This window comes from Miniopterus schreibersii, assembly GCF_964146895.1.
Source record: "Miniopterus schreibersii genome assembly, chromosome: 6".
Taxonomy (NCBI): Eukaryota; Metazoa; Chordata; class Mammalia; order Chiroptera; family Miniopteridae; genus Miniopterus; species Miniopterus schreibersii.
In genome coordinates, this window is record NC_138107.1 from 38,675,600 (window position 1) to 38,698,252 (window position 22,653).

General features: G+C 39.0%; 2 protein-coding genes across 6 annotated transcripts in view; one reads left to right on the forward strand and one right to left on the reverse strand.

Moving 5' to 3' along the window:
- DOP1A (DOP1 leucine zipper like protein A) overlaps window positions 1–2,935 on the forward strand; it is an 86,190-nt gene extending 83,255 nt beyond the window's left edge. For 3 of the 4 annotated variants that reach the window (XM_081141018.1, XM_081141019.1, XM_081141017.1), the window contains 2 exons: window positions 468–527; window positions 2,342–2,935. In XM_081141018.1, coding sequence (XP_080997144.1) covers window positions 468–527; window positions 2,342–2,647 — 366 coding nt within the window. In that variant the 3' untranslated portion in view covers window positions 2,648–2,935. The remainder of the gene's footprint in view (window positions 1–467; window positions 528–2,341) is intronic. The other variant, XM_081141020.1, reaches the window with a different exon arrangement.
- Window positions 2,936–3,323: 388 nt separating this feature from the next.
- PGM3 (phosphoglucomutase 3) lies at window positions 3,324–22,653 on the reverse strand. Of its 2 annotated transcripts, none has more exons than XM_081141021.1 (13): window positions 22,529–22,653; window positions 20,531–20,736; window positions 18,928–19,112; window positions 17,615–17,682; window positions 15,603–15,736; window positions 13,726–13,921; window positions 11,352–11,509; window positions 10,573–10,656; window positions 8,503–8,601; window positions 6,949–7,062; window positions 5,978–6,100; window positions 4,844–5,017; window positions 3,324–3,753 (listed from the first exon to the last, which is right to left on the reverse strand). In XM_081141021.1, the coding sequence occupies exons 2-13, from the start codon at window positions 20,732–20,734 to the stop codon at window positions 3,676–3,678; spliced, it is 1,617 nt and encodes a 538-aa protein (XP_080997147.1). In that variant the 5' UTR covers window positions 20,735–20,736; window positions 22,529–22,653; the 3' UTR covers window positions 3,324–3,675. The 2 variants fall into 2 exon arrangements, with proteins under 2 accessions (XP_080997147.1, XP_080997148.1); XM_081141022.1 differs by having other exon boundaries at window positions 22,552–22,626.

The following is a 22,653-nucleotide window of genomic DNA, read 5'->3' on the forward strand; positions in this document are numbered from 1 at the left end:
CTATTCAGGCAGCAGCTCCTAAACCATATTCCACAAACCAGAGAAAATAGAATGGAGGAAAGTGATTAAAAAGGAGATTGTACTTGGAGGATGTGAGAAACTTGATTTAGAATTGTTATTTCTTTAGGGACCAAGTAAAAGGACAGAGACGAAGACAAAAGTTGGGTCCAGATTTAGGGCAGGACTAAGTACTTCCACTTTGATATCACACGGTTTGAAAAAATACTCAATAGCAAATCCAGAAGCAAGGTGATCATATATGACCCAGGCACATGTACTAAGTCATCCCCCCATCTCATTGGTAATGAGCACTTTGGAATTAACATGATAGTCTTTTGCCTGAACTTGTCCCACAGAATAAGAAAACAGTTGCTTAGAAAGCATTCCCCAAAGCACTGAACAAGGCCTTCACGGCCGAGCACGCTTCCATGGACACAGGCTCTGAGTTCTCCTCTTTCCTTCCGCAGGACAAGGAGCAGGACTTTAAGACAGTGATTGTGGAGGGATTGGAGATGACCAAGCATCAGGTGAGGGTGGCTTTTTGATGCTTGTGACATGGCAGTAAAAGTTGCCACATCTGGACCAAATATTGAGACACAAACCCAGGTCTGAATTTCAACAAGTACGAGAGTGGTAAAGAGGAAGGAGTCTTTCTTCAAGTATAGACTGGGGAAGTGAAACGAGAAATCATTTGCATGGAAACATGTTTGACTTTTTAATTTTATTTATTATTGAGGGAAGTGGTTCTGATCAAGAGCAGAACACTAAGACAAATCATATTTTCTTGGCCAAGAGCTTAGTAAAAGTCCCTCTCTTAAAGGTACATCTAAGGAATATAAACAAAAGGATAACCTTAGTTCTCTTATATTGGAAAGTAGTTATGTAGAGGGTTCAAATATACTATTCATTTTACTTCAGAATAATGTTTTATACCCTTTAATGACTACTGAATTGCAGTTTGATTTAGGGCCTAAAGGTGGTATGGTCAGCCAGTTAATGGTAGCACTTCCCATACTGCCATTACGGGAAAGTCAGTCCCAGGACTGTCATTAAAGGAAGTGTTATAGTTAGGACAAAGGAAGATGGTTTTCTGTAGCCTGTCGCTGAGAATGGAGGTTAAATGCTGCTAACATACAACATACTAACTAAAAGATAGGGTATTTTTGACCATGAAGAATTGGATGATGTTTTCCTGTTTATTCCTAGGGTCTTCTGTTCTGACTTAAGTCTATTTTCCTTTCTCAGGATTTTATTTTAAAATTAGCAGACAAATCTGTGAGCACACACAAGACAATAAGCTGGATTTTGAATCTCCTTTCTCCACTAGGAAACTAGTGATATTAAATTAGTAGGTAAATGATGACAGTTTCTCAGCAACATCTGATCTTAGAAGGCAAACTCCATTTGTAACCAATAAGAGACTAATGCTGCTTCCCAAGTTCCACTTGGTTTCTTTTCTTTTTCTTATCCAGTTCATTGTTTTCCTTCTCTCTACTCAGTGGTTTCATATCTATGAGTCTGCCCAAGTTCAAACATCTTTAGTTCTTTTAACTTTTAGATACTCTGTGTTAACAGCTGTGTTTGTATATTTAGTTGGCTTCTCAAACTAGCTTCTTAGTACACAAATGGTCTTGTGTTTATTTAGTTGACAGAATTTTCACATACATTCTCACTTGACTTTACTGCTGCAAGATAGATTTCCCCATTTTATGTGAGGAACCTTTCTGTATCTTGCCCAAGGATGCTGCACAGTAAGTAAATGGCAGAGCCAGGACACTAACCCGGTTATTTTGACTCCAGTCCCATCTCTCCTCCCCACATTGTTTAGCACAGCACAGAAACAGACAGCATGCTGGGGGTCCGTTTCCTTTCTCTGTGCTACTTTGGTCCCTGCTTCCATCTTGTGGCAAGGTTAAGCCATTTGGCTAAAAGGGACTTATTGATTAATGGTGAAATGTATAAAAACCTTTGTCCCTTCTTAGCCTCTTCTGTAGTCATTTTGTGACCTAGTCCCTGGTTACATTAGTGGGAGTCCAGAAATCTGGGAGCTTTTTGAGTATATGCAAAGCACAAAATAAACTTTTAATATTTGACTCACCCTACCCGAAACCAATGCTGCTAAGCTTCTTTACGCATCCTAGATGGAAAATGTTACTACAGGGTTAGACCCCTTTATATTCACTTAATAACTGGTACCAAAAGGCCTCAGAATTTTAATCAAGTCTAGAATGAAGATGTAATGTCATCATTTGTATTTGTTTAACTGTTTGCTGATGTTTACACCAATTAAGTATTCTCACGTACTACATCATTTGTTAATAACAACTTTTGTTTTCTGCAGAAAAATCCAGAGGAAGACAACTCAGGGAGAACATTGGGTTGGGAGCCTGGGCACTTGCTGCTCACCATCTGCACTGTGCGCAGTATCGAGCAGCTCCTGCCATTCTTCAACATACTCAGCCAAGTCTTCAACAGCAAGGTCACCAGCCGATGTGTGGGACACTCAGGGAGCCCCGTCCTCTACTCAAACTCCTTCCCTAATACGGACATGAAACTGGAAAACCACAAACCATTCTCCAGCAAAGCCAGGCAAAAAATAGAAGAGATGGTAGAAAAAGATTTTCTGGAAGGGGTGATAAAAACTTGAGCACCATAAGTGGTTCCATTTAGTTTAAATGTAATCATTTAAAACAAACATTACTCTGAGTTATATAGGTTTTTTTTGTATGTACCTAACAAAACACATTTCAGGTTGTATTTAATTTAAATATTTGTAAATAAGAGCAAGTGTCTGAATGTGGCCTGGATCACGTTTAAATATTGTTGGCTCATATTGATTATGGTGCCTAAGAGAGATCTATATATGTATAGTCCATTGTTTTATTGTCCTGAGTTGTCTTAAACCTGCAAAATACACACTGCACATTTTTTTCTATTGGTTTCAAGCTTCATTTAATTTAGATTGGTTGGGGAGTTTTTTCTGTTATTAACCACATTTTAGTGTCAGAATGGTGTCACTTCTCTGTCAGAGGGTTGGTGATGCATTACAGTGAGCTTTCTCCCACGTACCTTCACTAAGGAGGAGTAAAGAATAGCTGAAGCCTGGCACGTGCATCTCCACCTCAGCGCAGAGATGTACAGCCTCCTGTTCCACTTCTGGTGATGGTAACTAAAGAGGTAAGTCACTTAAACATTCTGAAGGCTCTGCTGTGGAAAAATTGGTTGTCTATAAAGTCTTCTCCACTCTCCACTTGTATCAATAATGGTGAAGACTGCAAATGACATCCTGGTTAGGGAACGGTAATAGAAAAGACATCCCAAGGTGTTGGTAATAAATAAGATTTAATTTTCCAGCAATCCTCATGAATCCTTCCCAGCATATATTATAAAGTTAATGACTGAATCACAGAGGTAAGCCCTAATACTTTACATTAGTGAGACTGAAACTAGAGGTAAGTTTCATTTTTTTAAAAACTGAATTTAACAAGTGTAAGGCTTAGCTGTTTCTAAATTACTATTCTGGTAGTGTTTAAGAAACAATCCAGTAAGGTGCAGTAAACATCATGGTTACAGATTTGTTTGAACCTATCACAATAATGGCAGTACTATTATTTTGTAAAATCTTTTTAAAAATCCAGTCTCTCAAGAATATAAAAGTTGTCTTCAGAAACCTGGTTAGGGACTTTCTCCAACTCCTCCAGCCAGCCGAAATACTGCCAAGCTCACTTCATGTGCAAGTCTGTCCGCACTTTCCTGAAAATTACATTAAGGGGTGATTAGATGGGAAAGACAGCATCTACCAGGCTACTTGCAACTCCGAGGAAAGGGGAGGGAGCTTCCTGATTGTCTCACTATAACAGTTTCAAATGAAAATTTTTCAGTTTTTCATCTTTCAGTAGCAAATTCAAACAACCTTAAATAAACGGAAAATAAGTTCTTAATCAAATCAGATTATAAAATCAATTATTCCAAAACTGAATTAATTTAATAAAACTTAGTTCTTAAAGGCAACAATGATCCTAAGAGTAACTCTTAAGGCCCCAGATGTCCTCTCCTCTCCTCACCCGCCAGGAGTAGTCACTAAATTCTGGGACAGCCTAAGGCTTCTACAGATGATGTATGTAGACAATAGCTGGCAGCTTAAAGATATCTCCTCCTGAGTCCCTATTCAGTCAACTCTATTTTGCCTCCGCTGTGCAAACATTTTTATCAAGGGTTTAAGGTAACAGAAAAGAGTGTGTTGAAAAGGCAAATTATAAATATCCGGACCACAGAGTTTCGACCTTATCACAGAAACAAGGCTGTCATTTAAAGGAACAACTTTGAAAAACAAATTGAGAGTCCACAGACAAACATGAATTTCAGAAATGGGCCTCAAGCCTGGTTGTTTTTATGAAACAGAATTATATTTTTACAGGAGAAAAACCAGATAATAGTTTAACGTGTCAAACTAAGTACCTATTAGTTACTCATGTCACAATTAGAAATACGATACTTTCAGGAAATGTAAAGAAAATCAAAAGAAAAATATTTGGAGAAATAATCTAAGTGGGTGTAATTTTGTTCAACTATATAACAACTACTGACGAAAATAATTTTGTAGTCTTAATATGAACCTAAAAGGCTCTATAAACAAATCTCAGATATTAAATCCTTAATTATCACAGTTAGATTCCAACACTGTTCACCTTGCTGACCGGCTACTACCTCGAGCCAGAACTTGCCCATGCGGCTGGCTACTTTTCTGTAGTGACCAGTCAGCAAGAAAGTTTTCATCTCCTACTACCTATGTTATCATTAGCTTCTTGCTGCACACTTTTTCAATAGAACTGTACCAGCTTACTTGTGAGTCTGCTTCTGCGTATACTCGGACTACATCTTCTGTACCAGAGGGCCGGACGAAAGCGCGGGAAAACTTGTACTTCTTCACCAGGTCGTTGATTGCCTCCTGTAGTCCTGGGGGTGTAACTGCTTGCCTTTCAGCATCCTTGGTGCTAATAACTTGCCTGTCTGCAACCTAGGCACAAGCATTTCATGTTTGTTGTTATAATTTCCCTTCCTTTTAAAAGCTTAACCTATTAACAGTAATTCCCACTAAAAGGTTTGGCTGTTTCAATTTAACAGTAAGAGCTACATTGCAGCTTACTGTACACAGTACAACACAGACAGTGATGTACCAGATTAAGCGGACAATGAAATTACATTAAAATTTCATGATTTTTACTTCTGCCAAAATCAGGGTTATTGATTTCAACATCTTTATAGTTTCTGTTTCTTCAGTCTACAAGTTACCTTTAGCAAAAAATATTTCCACAGACTGTCTTACAGTTACCACTAAAATAAGTCATACAGTATTTACTGGCCGTTAAGTCACTGATCAAATAATCTTAGGTTGCCACTTATCCTTTTTTTAAAATTACCTATTACATAAAGAGGATCATGATGAGAACCGTGTAAACTGGTATAAATCTACATAGACGTTGATTAGCCATTTTTCTGAATTTATCATTCTCTCCCTTTGAACCCCCAGATCTAGCCTCAGGAAATACTCTGTAAACCAAGAATAATAGAGGAAATATTTTCACTCAAAATGATAGGCTGCCCAGGATCCACTTCAAAATAATATGGGGATGTGGAAAATGTATAGAGGCAACACTTAAAATCTGCTGAAGCTTGGTACATGGGATCATTATTTTTTTCTCTATATATGTATGTTCTAAATTTTCCATAAAATTTTTAAAGTGTTACATAATACCATCATAAGTTTGGAAACCAAATGCTTCTCAAACTATAGAATGGTTAAGAGCTATTCTGTAATCTTTAAAGATAGTCATTATGATATAAGGCATTATTTTCTATGTAATATGTATGTATAGAATGAAATATGGCACACTTGGGAAATATTTTTATATAGTGAGATTTGAAATAATAGGCTTTAATTTTTAGAAGAGAAGTAATTTTAAAATCTCGCTCACACCTTAACTTTGAGCTGTCTGTTTGGAAGATCTGTGTAGAGAGCATCCCACTGTTGTACAGTCAGCCCTTTCAGAGCCAAGATGGCCTCGATCACCAGCATGTCAGAAATAGCATCACCAGCCGTCTGCAAGATGCAAGAGACAATGGGAGAGACCACTCTGATACAAGGAAAGCTTAGACGTGAATGTGTCTTAGAAAACCAATCTCAGCCTCCTGTGCTCCCCCCCATGCAGCGTTATTAACTACTGTGGATAAATATGAACATTAATGAGGGAAAGAATGAAACTAGCTTGAGAAACTTGCCTTTCATCTTCCTCCTCAGCTATAAAATGAAATTAGGATAACTCTTAAGATCCCAGCATTAACATTCTATGACTCAAATTTTTCCTTATAACTAGATCCCTGCTGAGATATTATACCGTGATGGAAGGCATCATGCAAGGTCGTGGAGAAATAGGAGCTTTGGTGTAAGACACACCTGAAGCTGAAGCCATATTCTGCCACTTAGTAGCTCTGAGCCTGTTTCTTCATTTATAAAATGACAATTATAATAACCCTTCTCCCTGTGTTACGGGAAGTATGTACAGTGCCCAAATGTGCAAGATTCTCAGATGTTACTTCCACCACTTTGCCCTCCCATTGCCTTCAGCTATACTCCAATCCCGCCAATCTGACCAAGACAACTGATTATTTTTCCCGTATTTCCTCAAGTAAATGTTTTAACAAATGTTTAGTCACATATATACACTCAGTAGCTGAATCGTGAAATTTTTCATAAAAAAATGTAAGGTGAGGAAGCAAATTAATGTTAATGTTCTGTCACTGACATTTCATGTCTGTATGTACCACTACTGTGAGGAAGGCTCCAGGATTTATCCACTTTAATTTTTTTTATACAGCCTATTATTCTGTCCACATTCTATCTGAATAATGTACAGGTAACCCAGAGCCCAGCACCCCATCAGTTCTGACCTGGTTAATCAAGTCAATAATGTTTTCAAGCATCTTAGCAGCTTTCCTTTTCTTATCTTCTAATTCTTCTGCTAACTGTTTTATCTTAATTTCAGCAGCTTTACTGAACAGCACCTACAATGAAATCACACAGAAATCACAAAAATATCCCAGCCCCAGTCATAAGCACTGTCACCCTAACTAAACCACTTTTGAAACTCAATGAATATGGAGAAACTGAGGGGGAATAACAGCAGCTTTACAATGTATGAAATTAATATAAGATCGAAGCAGAACCCAAAAGATATTACTAGGGAAAATGTTCCTTTATGGATTATAAAACTGGTTATAAAAGTTTAAAGAGCTGATTGCAAAGGAAATACCACCTTGGCAAAGGTGGCCATGTACATGGATTCATTATGTTTACCCCTCAGCCAGCTAAATCAGTTCTGTGCAACCAGGTTCCTTAAGCCCATTTGTATCCATTTTACCTTGAAGAACATAATTCATTGCAACTACTGTATTTTTTGTCCTAAAATTAAGGCTCTAAGCTAGGCAAAGGCAGAAAGAGCACTCATATCACATTGTGGCAAATAGTGCTATGACTATATATACTGTAACATCAAGTTCCTCAAGATTTCTGTCCGTTTGAAACGCCTTCAGATGCCCAGTACTAGGGAGGAAGAGCCTACCAAACTCGTTTGTTGGTAAACTAGGGTGCAGGCTGGTCACTTATTTGGAATATAGCCATACCCATTCCTTTACCCCATACCAGTGGACCGGATCAGTTGCAACAGAAACACTATAGCTCCAAAGCCTAAAGTACTATTTGCCCTTTATATTGATTTACCAACCCCTGCATTTTAGCTGTATTTTCTAAGAACTTGTTTTTCTTCTACTTTGATTCACTGCCTCTAAGCCACTTTTGAAATTCATGAGGGAAATTATTTGACGTAGATAACTTTTTGTGTTGGCTGCCTCAAAGCCATTTATGAAATGAGGTGAAGTATAAAAACATTTGAAGAAAAATTATGAACCTTATGAATACACTAAGAACCATTTAATACACCTTAAAATTATGAATTTTATGGTAGATGAGTTATATCTCAAAAACTTTTTTAAACATTGTCTGCTAAGAGCACCATAAAAAAACTATATGCTTATTGCTAATTTCTTTAAACTCATTTCTAGTTGTTTATAATTCTCAAGCTATCTAACACTTCAATCTACCACACCTACTGCATTTTCCCTTTAACCACCTATGGCCAGTTGGGAAAAAAAATTTTTAATGATGTATAGACAATCTGCTTATTAAAAAATTAAGATATGCATTTTTAGAAGAAACTATACTGTAAGAACAAATTAGCATTATTTCTTCACACTCAAAGATCATTACAATCTAAAAGAGCCACAGTTTCATAATACATACAAATATATTAAGTTAACCAAATAATAAAATTCTACAACTATCCCAATCATTTCAACAAAGCAGAATATTACCTATACTACCCAGATATAGAATTCCCATCATAAAAAAAATGCCAGCCAAGGCTGTATTTGTCGAAGAGAACTTACTGTGCCATGCCCATTTGCTTCAAAATAAACTCCAATATCAAACTCTTGAGCCTTGTGGTGCAAATGTTTTACACCAGTTTTAGTACAATAGACTGGTACCTATAACACATTTTTGAAAACACAACAGCAGTTATTCAATCAGCAAACTTACTGTGTACCTACTATCCAGGGATACAATAAGAAACAAAACTTGGAGTTTAATCTAGTGAGGAAGACAAAAGGAATTAAAACCAAAGTGGTTACTATGGGAAAGAGAAGGCACTCAGCAGCACAGACAAGGGAAAAGAAAAATGTGAGAGAGATGAGGGTCCCCTTATAAAATAATGAGATTACAAGTGGAGGAGTGACATGCTCTGGTTTAGAAAGCTCAGTTTAGCTACAGGATGGAAAGTGGCTTAGAGTAGGGGTCCGCAAGCTTTTATTATAAAGGGCCAGAAAAATATTATAGGCTTTGTAGGCCACATGGTCTTTGTTACAATTGCTCAATTCTGTCACTAGTGCAAAAGCAGCCACAGACAATACAAAAACAAATGAGCATGGCTGTATTCCAATAAAACTTTATGAACAGGTGGCAGGCTGATTTGGCCCACAAGCCAGATCCATTAGGAATTTCCTAAGATTAATCCCAGTAAATTATGGTTGTTGGACTAGCAACAGTGGATAGAGTCTTGAAGAGATCTGATAAAAATGGTTAAAAAAAAAAAAAAAATTGACAATGCAAAACTACAAAAAAGATCAAGATCAAATAAGATCAACATTTAATTGGATTTAGAGCACCTCAGGAATTGTTAGAGCTAAAAGTATTTAATCCATTAGAAAATGGTTGAAAAGTAAGTTTCTGATGTAGTCAGTTTCTTAAACAGGGTATCTTACCTGTAAGAAATTAAGACAGAAAATAGGAATTAAAATACTAAAACAGCCTGGCCAGCATGGCTCAGCAGTTGAGCACTGACCTATGATCCAGGAGACAAGGTCTGATTCCTGGTCAGGGCACATGCCAGGGTTTCGGCCTCAATCCCCAGCAGGGGGCGTGCAGGAGGCAGCCGATCAATGACTCTCATCATTGATGTTTTTCTCTCTCTCTCCCTCTCCCTTTCTCTCTCTGAAATCAATAAAGAAAACTTAAAAAAAATATACTAAAACCACCCCCCGGAGTAATGAAAATCCCTGTGAAAAATAGGCAACTGGGCCCTAGATGGAAGTTCCTTGAGTAACTTTACTGTAACCATATACAGGGTGGGGCAAAAGGAGGTTACAGTTGTTCATTTGGAAAATAATACAATAATTAGTAAATGATAATACAAGAATAAACTCTGTTTTATGTGTGTAAACATACTTTTGCCCCACCCTTAAATCAGGTCACAAAACTCCAGCCTCCAAGGTGTTTTATTGCACTTACTTCTACTTTTAAATTTAAATCAGTTGCCAAAATTTAAGAAGTAGGAAATTCCCATGAAAGCTCCTGCTGCAGCCCCTCGCAGCTGGCCTGGGCACTCTTCCTAGGCCTCATCTGCCCACTGTACTATTCACTGCAGCTTCCAGGTCCTACAGGAATCTAACTGCCATCCCTGCTTTAAAACAAATGGAAAGGCAAAAATAACTCGCAAAATGCAGGAGCTTAAAAAGGGATACACAAAAGTGAAAAATTCTTCAGTAGCTAGTGAGAAAAAGCAAATGGGTCCCATTTTGCCATGAACTTGCTAACAGCAGTGTGCTACAAAGGGTGGTCATCTGGTGACAAGGGGAAAATAATTAGAAACAAAATCTACCAACCCAGAAAACTTCTCCACAGAAGAAGAGTAAGAAAATAGTTTTATTACTGAATAAACATTAAGCCAGCCTTGCAATACACATCACAGGCAATCTGCTAAGAGGCTGCAAAACAGAAAGAAAGCCTCCCTTTGCATCAGGGACAATTTCATTTTTCTTTTGATTTCTATTTACCTTTACATGGGCAAAAGCTCAGCTTCATGCACTACAGCCGATTCACTTTTATGAGGGTAGTTTTCCTCACAGAAATATCTTACAATAGAATTAAGAAACTACCAGAAAATGGAAATAATTCAATACCTTCATAACTTCTTTAAGATACCGGGTTGAACTTCCATTTGCATATGCAGTTTGTACAACACCAATATTCAAACTTTCTCCAATCTAGATAAAAACAGCGATAATGATAGTGCATCAAAAGTAAAGGCGCCACCAAAGCAAATGTAAGTTCTAAAGGATGAAAAAGTTGTCAACAAATTCAGCTGCACTTTAGTGTATGTGGTCAGTGACTCAATGAAAATTTACATGGAGGCCAGAAAAAAAGTTCCCAATACTTCCAGGCATTATTTAAGGCAATTCGACAAGGACTCCCTTCTAAAGAAGACTGGGGTTTCTTGATCTTTATATTTTTAGTTTTTTAATAGTAAAATTACTTATTGAATTCATGAAGTATAACTTTCCCAGATTACAATAATTACTTCCCATTACATCCTATAGGGCTAGCCAAAGATTTCCAAAAGAGCAAAACAAATCTCAGAGGATGAGACTTTCTGATTCAGCTTAGGCTTTGGGGAGTTATGGTGGAACTTCCATTACTAAAGTGTCAGTTATGAAGAAACAAAAACTTCATAAAGCTTCAAATCATAAAACTTTGCCCCGAAGGAAAGCATAACTTCAGATTCCAAAACCAAGTCCCCAAAGTTGAAGTGATTAAAAATAACATTTCTTTGTGTATTTTCCAGCCACAAATGCAAGGAATTTCCCATAAATTGTGCTTTTGAGACATTCAACTGACTGCTATAGAACTACTTCACTGGTAGGTCTTGTTTTAAAGGGTAGTCAATCACTCCCCTCCATACCTCCAACAGGAGCTCTTTAAGGAAACTGCTAATGAGCGTTGCTATCTTGTCTCCATCTATGAGATGAAAGTGACCATCTGCATCATAGTAGTAATAAACAATTCTGTCAGCATCTCCATCAAAGGAGCAGCATCTTTCATTGGACTTCATTTCCATTCCTAGCACACAGAATAATCAAAAATGCATTTCAGTTTTAAAAATGGGAATACAACTCAATATAAGAAGTTTTACGTTTTTTTCTTCTACTAGTTACAAGAGAATACTTGTTCACTGAAGGATGATCATAACTGGTCTTGTGTGTTACACATAAGCATGTCCACTATGATTACTCAAGTAGTTAAAATGATCCTTCCAAATAAAAAACATTGTCTTAATCTTCAAAAGGTATGGAGGCTTATTGGTAGTTTTTACAGGGTAAATTCTTTCACAGCTAACTGAAAAAGAAGGATTTAAAATCTATGCTGAAACTTGACATAATGCTAAAATAAAATTCCATTTTCTAAGCCAGGTGGTTTGGCAAGACAGGTTCCCATATAGTTTTCTGAAAGCTACAGATATTTCTGAATGCAATTTATCTAGTCCTACGATGTCCTTTACATATAAAAAATAATCAGGAATAGATGAGGTATGTGCTTTGATTTAATTTGGATAGAAGTGATTTTTATTTGTTCATACCATGAATAACAAGAAACTGGTAATTAAAAACAAAGAATTATAACCCATGAGAGATAAATGGTTTCTGTAATTTGCATAAAATTATTGAAACCTCAGCAATTGTTACAAACTTATTAGATGTAAGGACATCAACAAATAGCCAGTGCAACATGAGGCAACTAGGCAGTGAAAGGTGTTTGTCTGGAATATGAATGTAAAGTGACTACAGGGTACACCACAAGCTTCATGAGAGCCAGGGCCTGTGATTTTGTTTGTACTGTAGCCCCAGTGCCTACAGAAAGAGAAAAGGAGCTCATGATTTAGTGAATGGATAGATCAGGAACTAAGAACTGAACTGCCAGTAAAGTAACAGTCAAAACTAGCACTTAAATAAAAAGGAGCTTAAATTGGTTAATTACACTGAAAATTTAAATGCTTACTACGCCTGGCTGGGCGTGGCTCAGCAGCTGAGCACTGACCTAAGGTCCAGGAGATTGGGGTTCGATTCCCAGTCAGGGCACATGCCCGGGTTGTGGGCTGCAGCCGATCAATGACTCTCTCGTCATTGATGTTTCTCTCTCTCTCCCTCTCCCTTCCTCTCTCTGAAATCAATAAGATATATTTTTTTAAAAAATAAAATAAATAAATGCTTACTACACTGAGGCAGAAAGAATCGTCAATGAGAGGGGCAACTGGATGAGATCTGTAGAGTTCTAAAGAACATGGGTCCTGAGCAGATGGAGCTACTCCACTGCAGCCAGTTAACATGACATGAGAATGGACATTTTCTAATTTTGGTAGAGAAGTCAGATTCCAATATTTAAGTGAAATCAAAACATTTTAAAGTGGTGGCAACTGGCCCTGGCCATGTAGCTCAGTTGGTTAGAACATCGTCTTGATATACCAAGGTTGAGGGTTCCATCCCCAGACAGGGCACATACAAGAATCAACCAGTGAATGCATAAATAAGTGGAACAACAAATCAATATCTCTCTTTCCCTTCCTCTCTTTCTAAAGTCAATAAAAAAATAAAAATAAAAAAACAGGAAAAAAATGGTGGCGGCTAACGTAATTAAACAACAGACACACAACAGACCAAATAAAACACATTTGCAAGACAGGCTAACAATTTGAATCTACAACACAGCTAAATATAGAATATAGAACACCTCTTACTACAAGTACAATCTGAGGAACAGTCTTCCTCCTAACACGCCCACTATGTAAATCACTGATTTGGGAGACACTTACAATTCAGCAGTTTCATTCCCTTTCCACAGTGTGTCTAATTCAGTAAGATGAAAAATAATGCTACTTAACTATTGCTATCCTATAGATTAGTGATTCTCAAAGTGTGGTCCCCAGACCAGCATCATTAAAAAGCCCTGGGCACTGGATAGAAATGCAAATTCCTATGCTCTACAAACCCTACCCCAGGCCTAGATTCGGAAACCACCGTAGAGCCCACAAATCTGCTAACAAGCCCTCCAGAATGCCAATGTCTGATTTTGCTTTCCTACCAGATTTCCCACACACTGTGAGGAGTCCCTTGTCTCACAGGCAAAGAGTAGTTCATATCTGGATGGCACTGATGAGTGGGAAGATGCCCGGATATCTACAAGTGGCACAAAGACCAGCTGCACGACTCCTCACTCACTTGGCCACTTCTGTTTGTAAATGAGATGGGTTTCAAAACTCTAAAAACAAATTTTTTACATACCTTGTGGAGGTTTCTGATGACTTTTCACAAAGTCAGCCCCACATAAATGATTGAGTTTCCCTGTGGTTCCAACGTTAAACAGCTGAACTGACAGCCCCTGGGAGAAGTAGTTTTCCATTTCTCTCAGCTTCAGGGCCCCTATGCCATTTGCACAGTCAACCTTAAGTGGTTGATGTTTGCCACCACTGCAGAAAGCCTTAAAACGAAAAGACACAGGGAAGAAAAATTTCAAGTTCTAAAGGTAAGAGTGAAGCATAAAGCATGTATACCTACAAGGAAACATCTTCTATTATTTCAGTTATCTATTTTAAACCAAGAAACAAAAGGGTACACATATTCAGGTGAAAATCCTAAAACATTGAAGTAAAAATTTTAAATACCTTTTTTTGAACACTTTGACACTGGAACAGTTTCACTGACTGACTAACTTACAGAGATGGAGCTTGTTAAACAAAAAATTTACTTTCACAGCTGAAAGCCTTTTTCAAAGGGTTTATTAGGCCACTGCTAGGGAGAAAAAGGACGACTGGTCTTAGGGCTCAGAGTCTAAAACCCCAGCAGCATACCTAGGTAGAAAATACAAACATGACCACCACCGTCCCAGAGTTTTCCAAGTGTTTTTATACATCATGTATGGGGTAGAAAGATGTAAGCAGTTCTGAAAGGATTTACCTTAGTTACAGACAAAGAGGATGGGAGAAGGTGAAGGGGGCCAGTTATGGATAGGAGCAGAGTCCAGATAAGAAGTGTTTGCTCCCCTGGATAGGTTGTAGGCAAGTCTGGTTAGTTCCTGTGTAAATAAGAAGCGGAGGCTCCTGAGATTCAAAGACGCCTGGCTATTCTCTCTTTAGACTAATCACAAACATAGCACCTAGAAATTAACCTGAAGTTCCAACAGACACACATGGATATGAATAGTTTTTTGTTAGCTAGCCCACAGCTATTAACAGGATAACCATTCTGACTCTTTCTCCCATTGTTTGGGCACTGTAATTTAATTTAGAGCATCTCAACAGTTTTTTGGTCAGGTTTTATTAGAATTAGCCTCAATTAAGCAGGTTGCCTTGCAAATAATATAGTCTATATTACATGACAGTTTTTCAAATGTGGGAATGAGCATACAGATGAATGAGCAGTAAAACCATCTGTCATTCTCTTCATAACATATTATACCACTGGGCATTTGTTTGTATTTTCTGTCAGTCTCCTCTCCTACCCATCCTCACCTGAAAGTATAAATTCTATGACAGCAAAGGCTTTGTTTTGGTTTACTGTGCCCAACAATAATATACACTCAATATTTGTTGATCAAGTAAATTATACTCCTCAAATTTCATTCAGGTTTTACAAGCCGATTTCCTGAACAAGAAAATGTTCTCAACAGCAGATGCCTCAAATGGATTCCAACAGCATCTACTTGCTTAAGAGTAAATTAATCTGGCCCGGCCGGGAGTGGCTCAGTGGTTGAGTGTCGCCCTAGGATCCAGGCCATCAGGGTTCGATTCCCGGTCAGGGCACATGCCCGGGTTGTGGGCTCTATCAATGACTCTCTCATCATTGATGTTTCTCTCTCTCTCTCTTCCTCTCCTTTCCTCTCTCTGAAATCAATAAAGATATATTTTAAAAAAATAAATCTGAATGAATACTTGTAAGAACTCCACCATGTTTGTTCCCCCAGTGATCTCAGGATGTATTATGTGCCTTGTTAAGTAAATGCCAACACTAAGTTAGGATACCTTGTGTATTCCTGGGAGGAAAAAAATATGCCAAATTTTTGGAAAAAGGAGGAACAGTGACAAACTATGTAATTACAATAAGTTGTTCAGTGATGTTATTTTATTCACTTGCTTACACTCTAATCACATTCAAGTTTTCACCTGTTTGGTAAGCTCCACAAAGGCCTTGGAAAGCTTTTGGTAGTAACCTTCTGGAGTTGCCTCCCCATACTCGCCATGGGTATTCCGGCAGTACACCATGTAGTGCAGCTGCGGCGTGGTCAGCAAGCCGTAATCTGTCACAGAAGCACAGAAAGCAATCTACCACATTTCTTAATAAAGAAAAAAAGGTTAAATGGATTCATACTGCAGGAATTGCAGTGTGACAACAGACATCTCAGAAAACACAAAATGCTAACTTTTAAATACCCAATGAAATACACAAATACCCAATGAAATCATTACAAATGCATGTCACATGGTGATACTGTAATTTATAGTAAGAAATATATATTCCTGACGTAGCTTCATATTCCCCATTCTTGACAGAGCTTCTAAACCCTTGGAATTTCAAGAAGCCAAAAGAGCAATGCCTTTTTTTTTACATTAAAAAGGTGACATTTGGAAAGCCCCTAGGAAACCTCAGCATGAGGGCTGATTGCCAGAGGAACCATCGCCAGCTGATTAGAGGGTTGGCACATTCAGCCCTAACCCAACTCCAACTCCAGGGAGGGAAGCTAGAGATTGAGTTCAGTTACCAACAGCCAATAATTTAATCATTCATGCCTCTCTAATGAAGCCTCCATAAAAACTCAAAAGACCAAAAGGACAGGGTTCCGGTTGGTGCACATTGGGAGATTGGGGAGTGGCATGTTCAGAGAGCATGGAAGCTCTGAGCCCCTTTCCACACACCTTGACCTACGCATCTCTTCAACCTAGCTGTTCTTGAGTTAAGTCCTTTATAATAAACTGGTAACCTAGAAAGTAAAATGCTTCTCTGAGTTCTGCGAGATGCTTTAGCAAATTAACCCAACCCAAGGAAGGGGTTGTAGGAACCTGCAGACTGGTCAGGAGCCCAGCTGATTGCAATGTGCAGTGGGTTAGGGGATGGCAGTCTTACAGGACTGAGGTAAGATCATGTACTACCTGCAGGCAGACAGTGTCAGAGTTGAGTTAATTGGTGGTGTTAGAAAAAAATACACTTTGGACACAAACTCAATTCTAAAAGAAATATGAACTACTATCGATAGGAAAAAACGATCAGTATAGACGAGTAACAGTAAAAACAGCAGTATAAAAAAGTAATTGAGTTCTATTTCCAGCAACATTGCAAACTACATAATTCAGATGAACACTCATAAACAATCAAAAATGCTAAATTAAAAATCTATTTTTTTAAAAAACTGCAGTGCCAACAAGCTGCAAAGGAAGTAGGCCAAAATCTATGTAAATAGAGAGGCTCCAAGATTAGAACCAAGGAAACTAGTTTTATTTCCTGGGCATTCCTTAAAACTTGAAATTGAGCTATGGTTTTCAGTGCAAAAGTGTCCATGTTGGTATAAGATGGGGAACCCAATAGAAGACCAGGCCCTCATGAAGCTGAGGCCGCAAAGGACTATTCTTCAGTGCAAGAGTGAGTCAAAAAGAGAATCAAAAGTAAGTTAAGTGCCCTGGCTGGTTTAGCTCAGTGGTTAGGAGCATCAGCCTGCAGACTGAAGGGCCCCAGGTTCAAGGGCAAGTACGTCGGTTGCATGCTCAATCCCCAGCCCAGGTCAGGGCACATGCGGGAGGCAATCAATCGATGCGTGTCTCTCTCACATCGGTATTGATATCTCTCTCTTTCCCTCTCCCACTCACACTTTCTCTGCAAAGCAATGGAAAAAATATCTTTGTGTGAGGATTAGAAAAAAAAAAGAAAAGAAAAATTCAGCCTTACTAAAGAAAGTTGTTTAAGACCAGCATTTTCTACATTAACGTATACACAAAAAACAAAATACCCATGCCCAGAAAAATTTATTTTTACATTTTTAAAATTTTAAAAGCTCATATTATATATCTAGATCATTTTTAAAAGCTTGTCTCTATTTTCAAACATTTCTAAAATAAATATGTATTACTTTTATTTTTTTCCAATTTTTTTAAAGATTAATTTACAACTCAGGATAACTACATACCATGAAATTGACCTCCTAAAACAGTGACACCATCTATTACAGACTGTGAGAGTTTCTTGCTGCTGGGCCTAGGAGAGAAAAGGGGAAAAATAGTACATCCCATCCAGAAAACAACAGGGATGCTAGTTCTAAAAGCAAATGCTGAAACTACGTGCTACAAATATCAGAATAATAAGTTCATTGTATTTCAATTGAATCCTGTGAAGTCTGAAAAAATAATTTGGGTCAAGTAGTCCTTCACAATGTTATTTTTTGGAAATATAATGGCTTTTAAATGAATTTAGAAAATTGATACAAAATATGCACTAATTACACCATACCCAAAAACTCTGTCAAGTTTGACAACTACACATACTGCCTAAGATCAGCAACACTGAATGTACAGTGTGTGTAACATAATACTGGGTATTAATAACTGCCTCATAGAAAAAGATGTTCTATGTCTATGTCATTTAAACCAGTTAATAGGCAAGAGGCAAATACACCTGCGATGGCTTTACTGTGAGATAATCTGCCTCAGAACATAAGTCACTTAGCTATTTCTGCTGCCTATAAATACCAGTGATCATGGAATCAGTGATATTTGGAAGTGCCTCTGATAACACATTTCAGGGTAAGACACCAGTCCAAGGCAATAGGAAACTGAGCAAAAATTTCCTTTAGAAAGCATCTCTGGCTAAAACCAGATCTTATACAAAAGTGAATGCTTCTACTTCAAAGTACACTTTAAATCTAACATTTTACAGAAGTATCTTTTTATGAAGAAAGGCAATAGCTGCAAAATATGACAAATTTGTAGAAATAAACTGTTAATACTTTACAGTGAACTCCAGCATGGGAAAATAATATAAATATATGAACCAACAACACAGATTATAAAATAAATCTCTAAAAATAATGAGTTAAAGTCGTGTTCTTTATTGGGGAAAAAGTAAACTGAGGAGTACGGGTGTGGGAGTCATTTGTTAAATGCTTCTCTTGTGCCAGGAAATACATCTTTTGCATACATTATTTCATGTAATTAATGAAACCCTCACAAAAACCCTGTATTAGGCCTTATCATCAACATTTTATAGATGAGTGAAGGGAAGCTCCAAAAGGTTAAGCGGATAGTAAGTGTTGGTGTTCAGACTCCAAAATACCCAAGCAGCAGTGGTGACTTAGTTCCTGCATTCTCCTACAAAGCCAGGCAGGGGAGATGCCTCTCGGGGCAGTTCTACTTTCTTTCCTCCGATTTGTCATGGGTACTGAAACTGATGCAATCACTTATACTGAGTTCCCAAAACTGCTTTCATCACTAACTCCATGGTCACCTGGTATCTCTACCAATCACGACGAAGGCATCTTGCTGCAGATCCACCTCAGCTTTCTTGCTGATGTCCAGCAACACACTCTGCACATCTTGTTCCTCAGCATTTGCCAAACAGGTAGCATGTTCCTCCCAGGAAGGTGCCAGCATTTCACCCAAAGGATCAACTAATTTGACACCATTGTCTTCCTTAAAAAAAAAACAAATGATAAGCTATTTGTGCATATTCAAAAGGTTGAGCTGAGGAAAGTAAATTCAAGCTGTTTTCCCCCAACAAGAGACAGGGATGGTTTCACCAGAGAACCCTACTGAATGCCAGATGCTAGACTAGTGCTTTATATACATAAGCTCAGTAAATCCTCATGACCCCACCAATCAATCTAATAAGCTTATTATTTTTCCAATCTGAGAAAACTAAGATTCAGATCAAGTAATTGGCTTATGTTTATAGAGCCAAGAAGCATCAGTGATGACATTAAATCTTTAAGCCATCTGACTCTTACGCCCAACAGACTACACTAGTTTTAAAAAGCCTCCACCTACGCTTTAACATCAGGTAACTGACTAGGGCACAGCTGGAGCAGAATGAGGGCACCTAAAGCTCCTTCTCACTATGACTAGATTCTGAGCACATCCTGCCCAATGTGTCAACCAGTGGGTGGCTCAGAAGCTGAACACTGACTCCTAATTCTGTTCTGCTCAAATTTCTGGAAAAAATAAAATGTAGTTTAGAGTGAATGTCAACTGAAGGAAACAGCTTATAATTGTTTTAAGAAATGCTTCTGGAACTAGCAATAAATATGAGGTTCTGCTTACAAGCCATCAATCAATTACAGAGATTCAGACATTTAGACACTTATGCATTTATAGCGATGCACATTTAGAGTTGGACAAGCAAAGTCTTTATGTTTTGGGGGAAGAGGTTACAACCCTTTACTGACCTATATAGCTTTTACTTACTGTTAATTTAGCTACAAAGGCAAAAATCTCATGCCCTAGCAACCAAAGAGAAGCATATTATTCAAACCATGTAATATTAGTGAGCTACAGAATAAAAGTTTAGTTGTATCAAAAGGAATACTTTTATAAAAAAGTCATAAACACCATCGGCCTCATCAACATTTCGCCGAAAGCTCACTTTTGGATTCCTGGAGCCTCCTGTTTGGCTGTTTCTTCAGAACAGGAAACTATTTGCTAGCTATAAAAAAACCTGTCTGAAAAGTTTCAAAATGTGCTAAGCCTTTGCAAATGTTTGTCTTTTCCCCACCTTTCCCCAATCCCTTTAATTTCTGCTAAATTAATAGAGGTAAGACTTTTCATTACTGATACTGTAACAAAATAACTAATTTGGAAGGACATTCTGTTATTCTCTAATAGGGACACTCCCTCAAAAATGACAGTCTCATTTCATTCGCTCCACACCCTCTAAAGAGTCATGAGTCAAGTAGCCACTCATCAAGAAAAAGTTGTTTCAAATCCAAAGGCACAAAACAAAAAAGGGACCATTCCTAGAATTAGAATTTGTATGTTGGGTCAAACTGCTCAGACAAACTAAGGTTTGGTCTTGTAAATAAAGGTTTGCTTTATCAGAGCACTAAATGCATTACCTCAGGATTGTGTGATGCTGTTACCATGACTCCTATTGTAGATTTTGTCTGTTTTGACCTTAGAACAGCTAATAATCCCATGCGAAACATGACATGATCAAGATGTTCTGCTTTCATTCGAAATCCAGCAGTGCCATACTGAACAGTGAGTCCACCGGGCTTGGCGTGTAATGCTGAGTGTTTTGTAACAGCATCTAAATCCATGCCTAAAAAATTAAGGAATATTTTTCAGGCAATATTAAGAAATCTTTCAAGGACCGTTTATTTCAGAAACTGCCACCCCAAACTAATAGGCATGCCTCATTTTGAACCTCCTCAAAGAACCATTTTTAAGAAGAAAAGAATGATAGAATAAGTTCTGGAAGTTAGTATTAACTAGAAAATCTTGTCCCACTTATACTGTCCACTCCAGGGCAGAGGTCAGATTATCTCCAACTCATCTCCCATTTGGCTCCAGGGATAGCCCTGGGCCTGGGGTAAATTTAAAATGGTCCACTCTCGACTAAAATGAAGCTTCTACATCAAGATTCAGAGACTCCTATGAGATCAAATATCACCTTATTTTACAATTAGAATAGCTTAAGCCTGGGCCTCAGTTAAACAAGCTAAATTTACATGGGTAGCTGACACTGAAGCCTAAGCTCATATTCTCAAGTGGACTGGACCTACATATCCAAAATATCTGGGAAATCTGTGTGGTTCTTTTGCAGTTCTTCCCAGCCTACATATTCCCAGATGAAAAACAAAAAGCTACAGTCTCCTTCCTCTCCAATACCTGACAGTGAATTTTTCTACTTTCATAAGGGAGGATCAGTACGCACTTGTAAATTAAGCTCTGGTCCAGCCGGGTGGTTCGGTTGGTTGGAGCATCGTCCCACACACCAAAAAGGTTGCAGGTCAATTCAGGGCGCATGCCTAGGTTGCGGATTCAAACCCCAGTCCAGCGCAGACCGGAGGCAACTGACAGATGTTTCTCTCTCACATCGATGCTCCCCCCTCCCGTCTCAAAATCCTCCGGTGAGGATTTAAATAAATAAAATAAAGCTCTGAAACCAGCAACATCTCCCTTTTACATGTAATTAAAAAAAAAAAAAAAATCAAACATCGGCCCTTAGCCCTCTAGCCTTACTTAGTCTACTTAGACACTTCTTCTCTGGGATACTCCAATTTCAAGTGGGACTTGGGGCTTCTCAGTTCCATGTACCACTCATCCCTGGGTGAGGCCCACTTCCAGGGAGCCAGGGATGAGCAGCAGCCCCGCTGCCTCCCCGCAGGCCACGCTGGTCGGGACTGCGGGGTGAGCTCCAGGCACCCTAACAAACGAGCACTGCTAATCAAGCCAGTCGGTCTTCTCGCTGGTGGAGGGTCTTGCCTTCAATTTATAAAACACACACCTGTGAAGCGCAATAAACCTTAAGCGCTATAAAATTAGGTGTGCCCGTATCTTGTTTTCTTAATTGTCCTTGTTTCAGTAAACAGAAGTTACAGGAACTCTCTTTCACCAGCATGAACACATTTTGTTAAAAATTGACCAGTGGGTCATGTATCACGATTATTCACAGGGCGTACACCAGCCCTGCTCAGTCCAGAAAGTCTTTTTAACATAAAATGCATCCACTCCTTCATGCATTTTAGGTGCTGAAACTACTCCCAATGGGCGCGTGAACGCCTTTATTAAAAACATTTCCCAGTCCACAGTGTCCGCCCTGAAGAGATTAAGAGTGTCCTCCTCCCCTCCACCCCATCTCGGGGGCCTCAGTCCGAGCTCCTCCGGGCCGGAGGCGCCGAGACCCCCGCCCAGGCCGGCGGCCGAGCCCGCCCAGCACGAGACCCCCGGGCGGGCCCAGCGCCCGGCTCCCGAGGCGCGGGAGGCGGGTGGGTGTGACCCGTGCGCGCTCGGTCCCTCAGTCCGTTAGTCAACGCCCCGGCCCGTGGGTCGGCCGACGCCCCGTGGACCAGAACGTGCCCCGTGGACCAGAACGTGCCCTCGCGGCTCACCTCAGCCAGAGTCTCGCCCTCACCTGCACCCGAAGGAGAAGCTGCCTCGCGGCGCCGCCTGCTACCAGCCTGCAGCTCTCGGAACCCGCAGACGTGGCCCAGCGTGGCTTCCGGCCCGTCGCCAC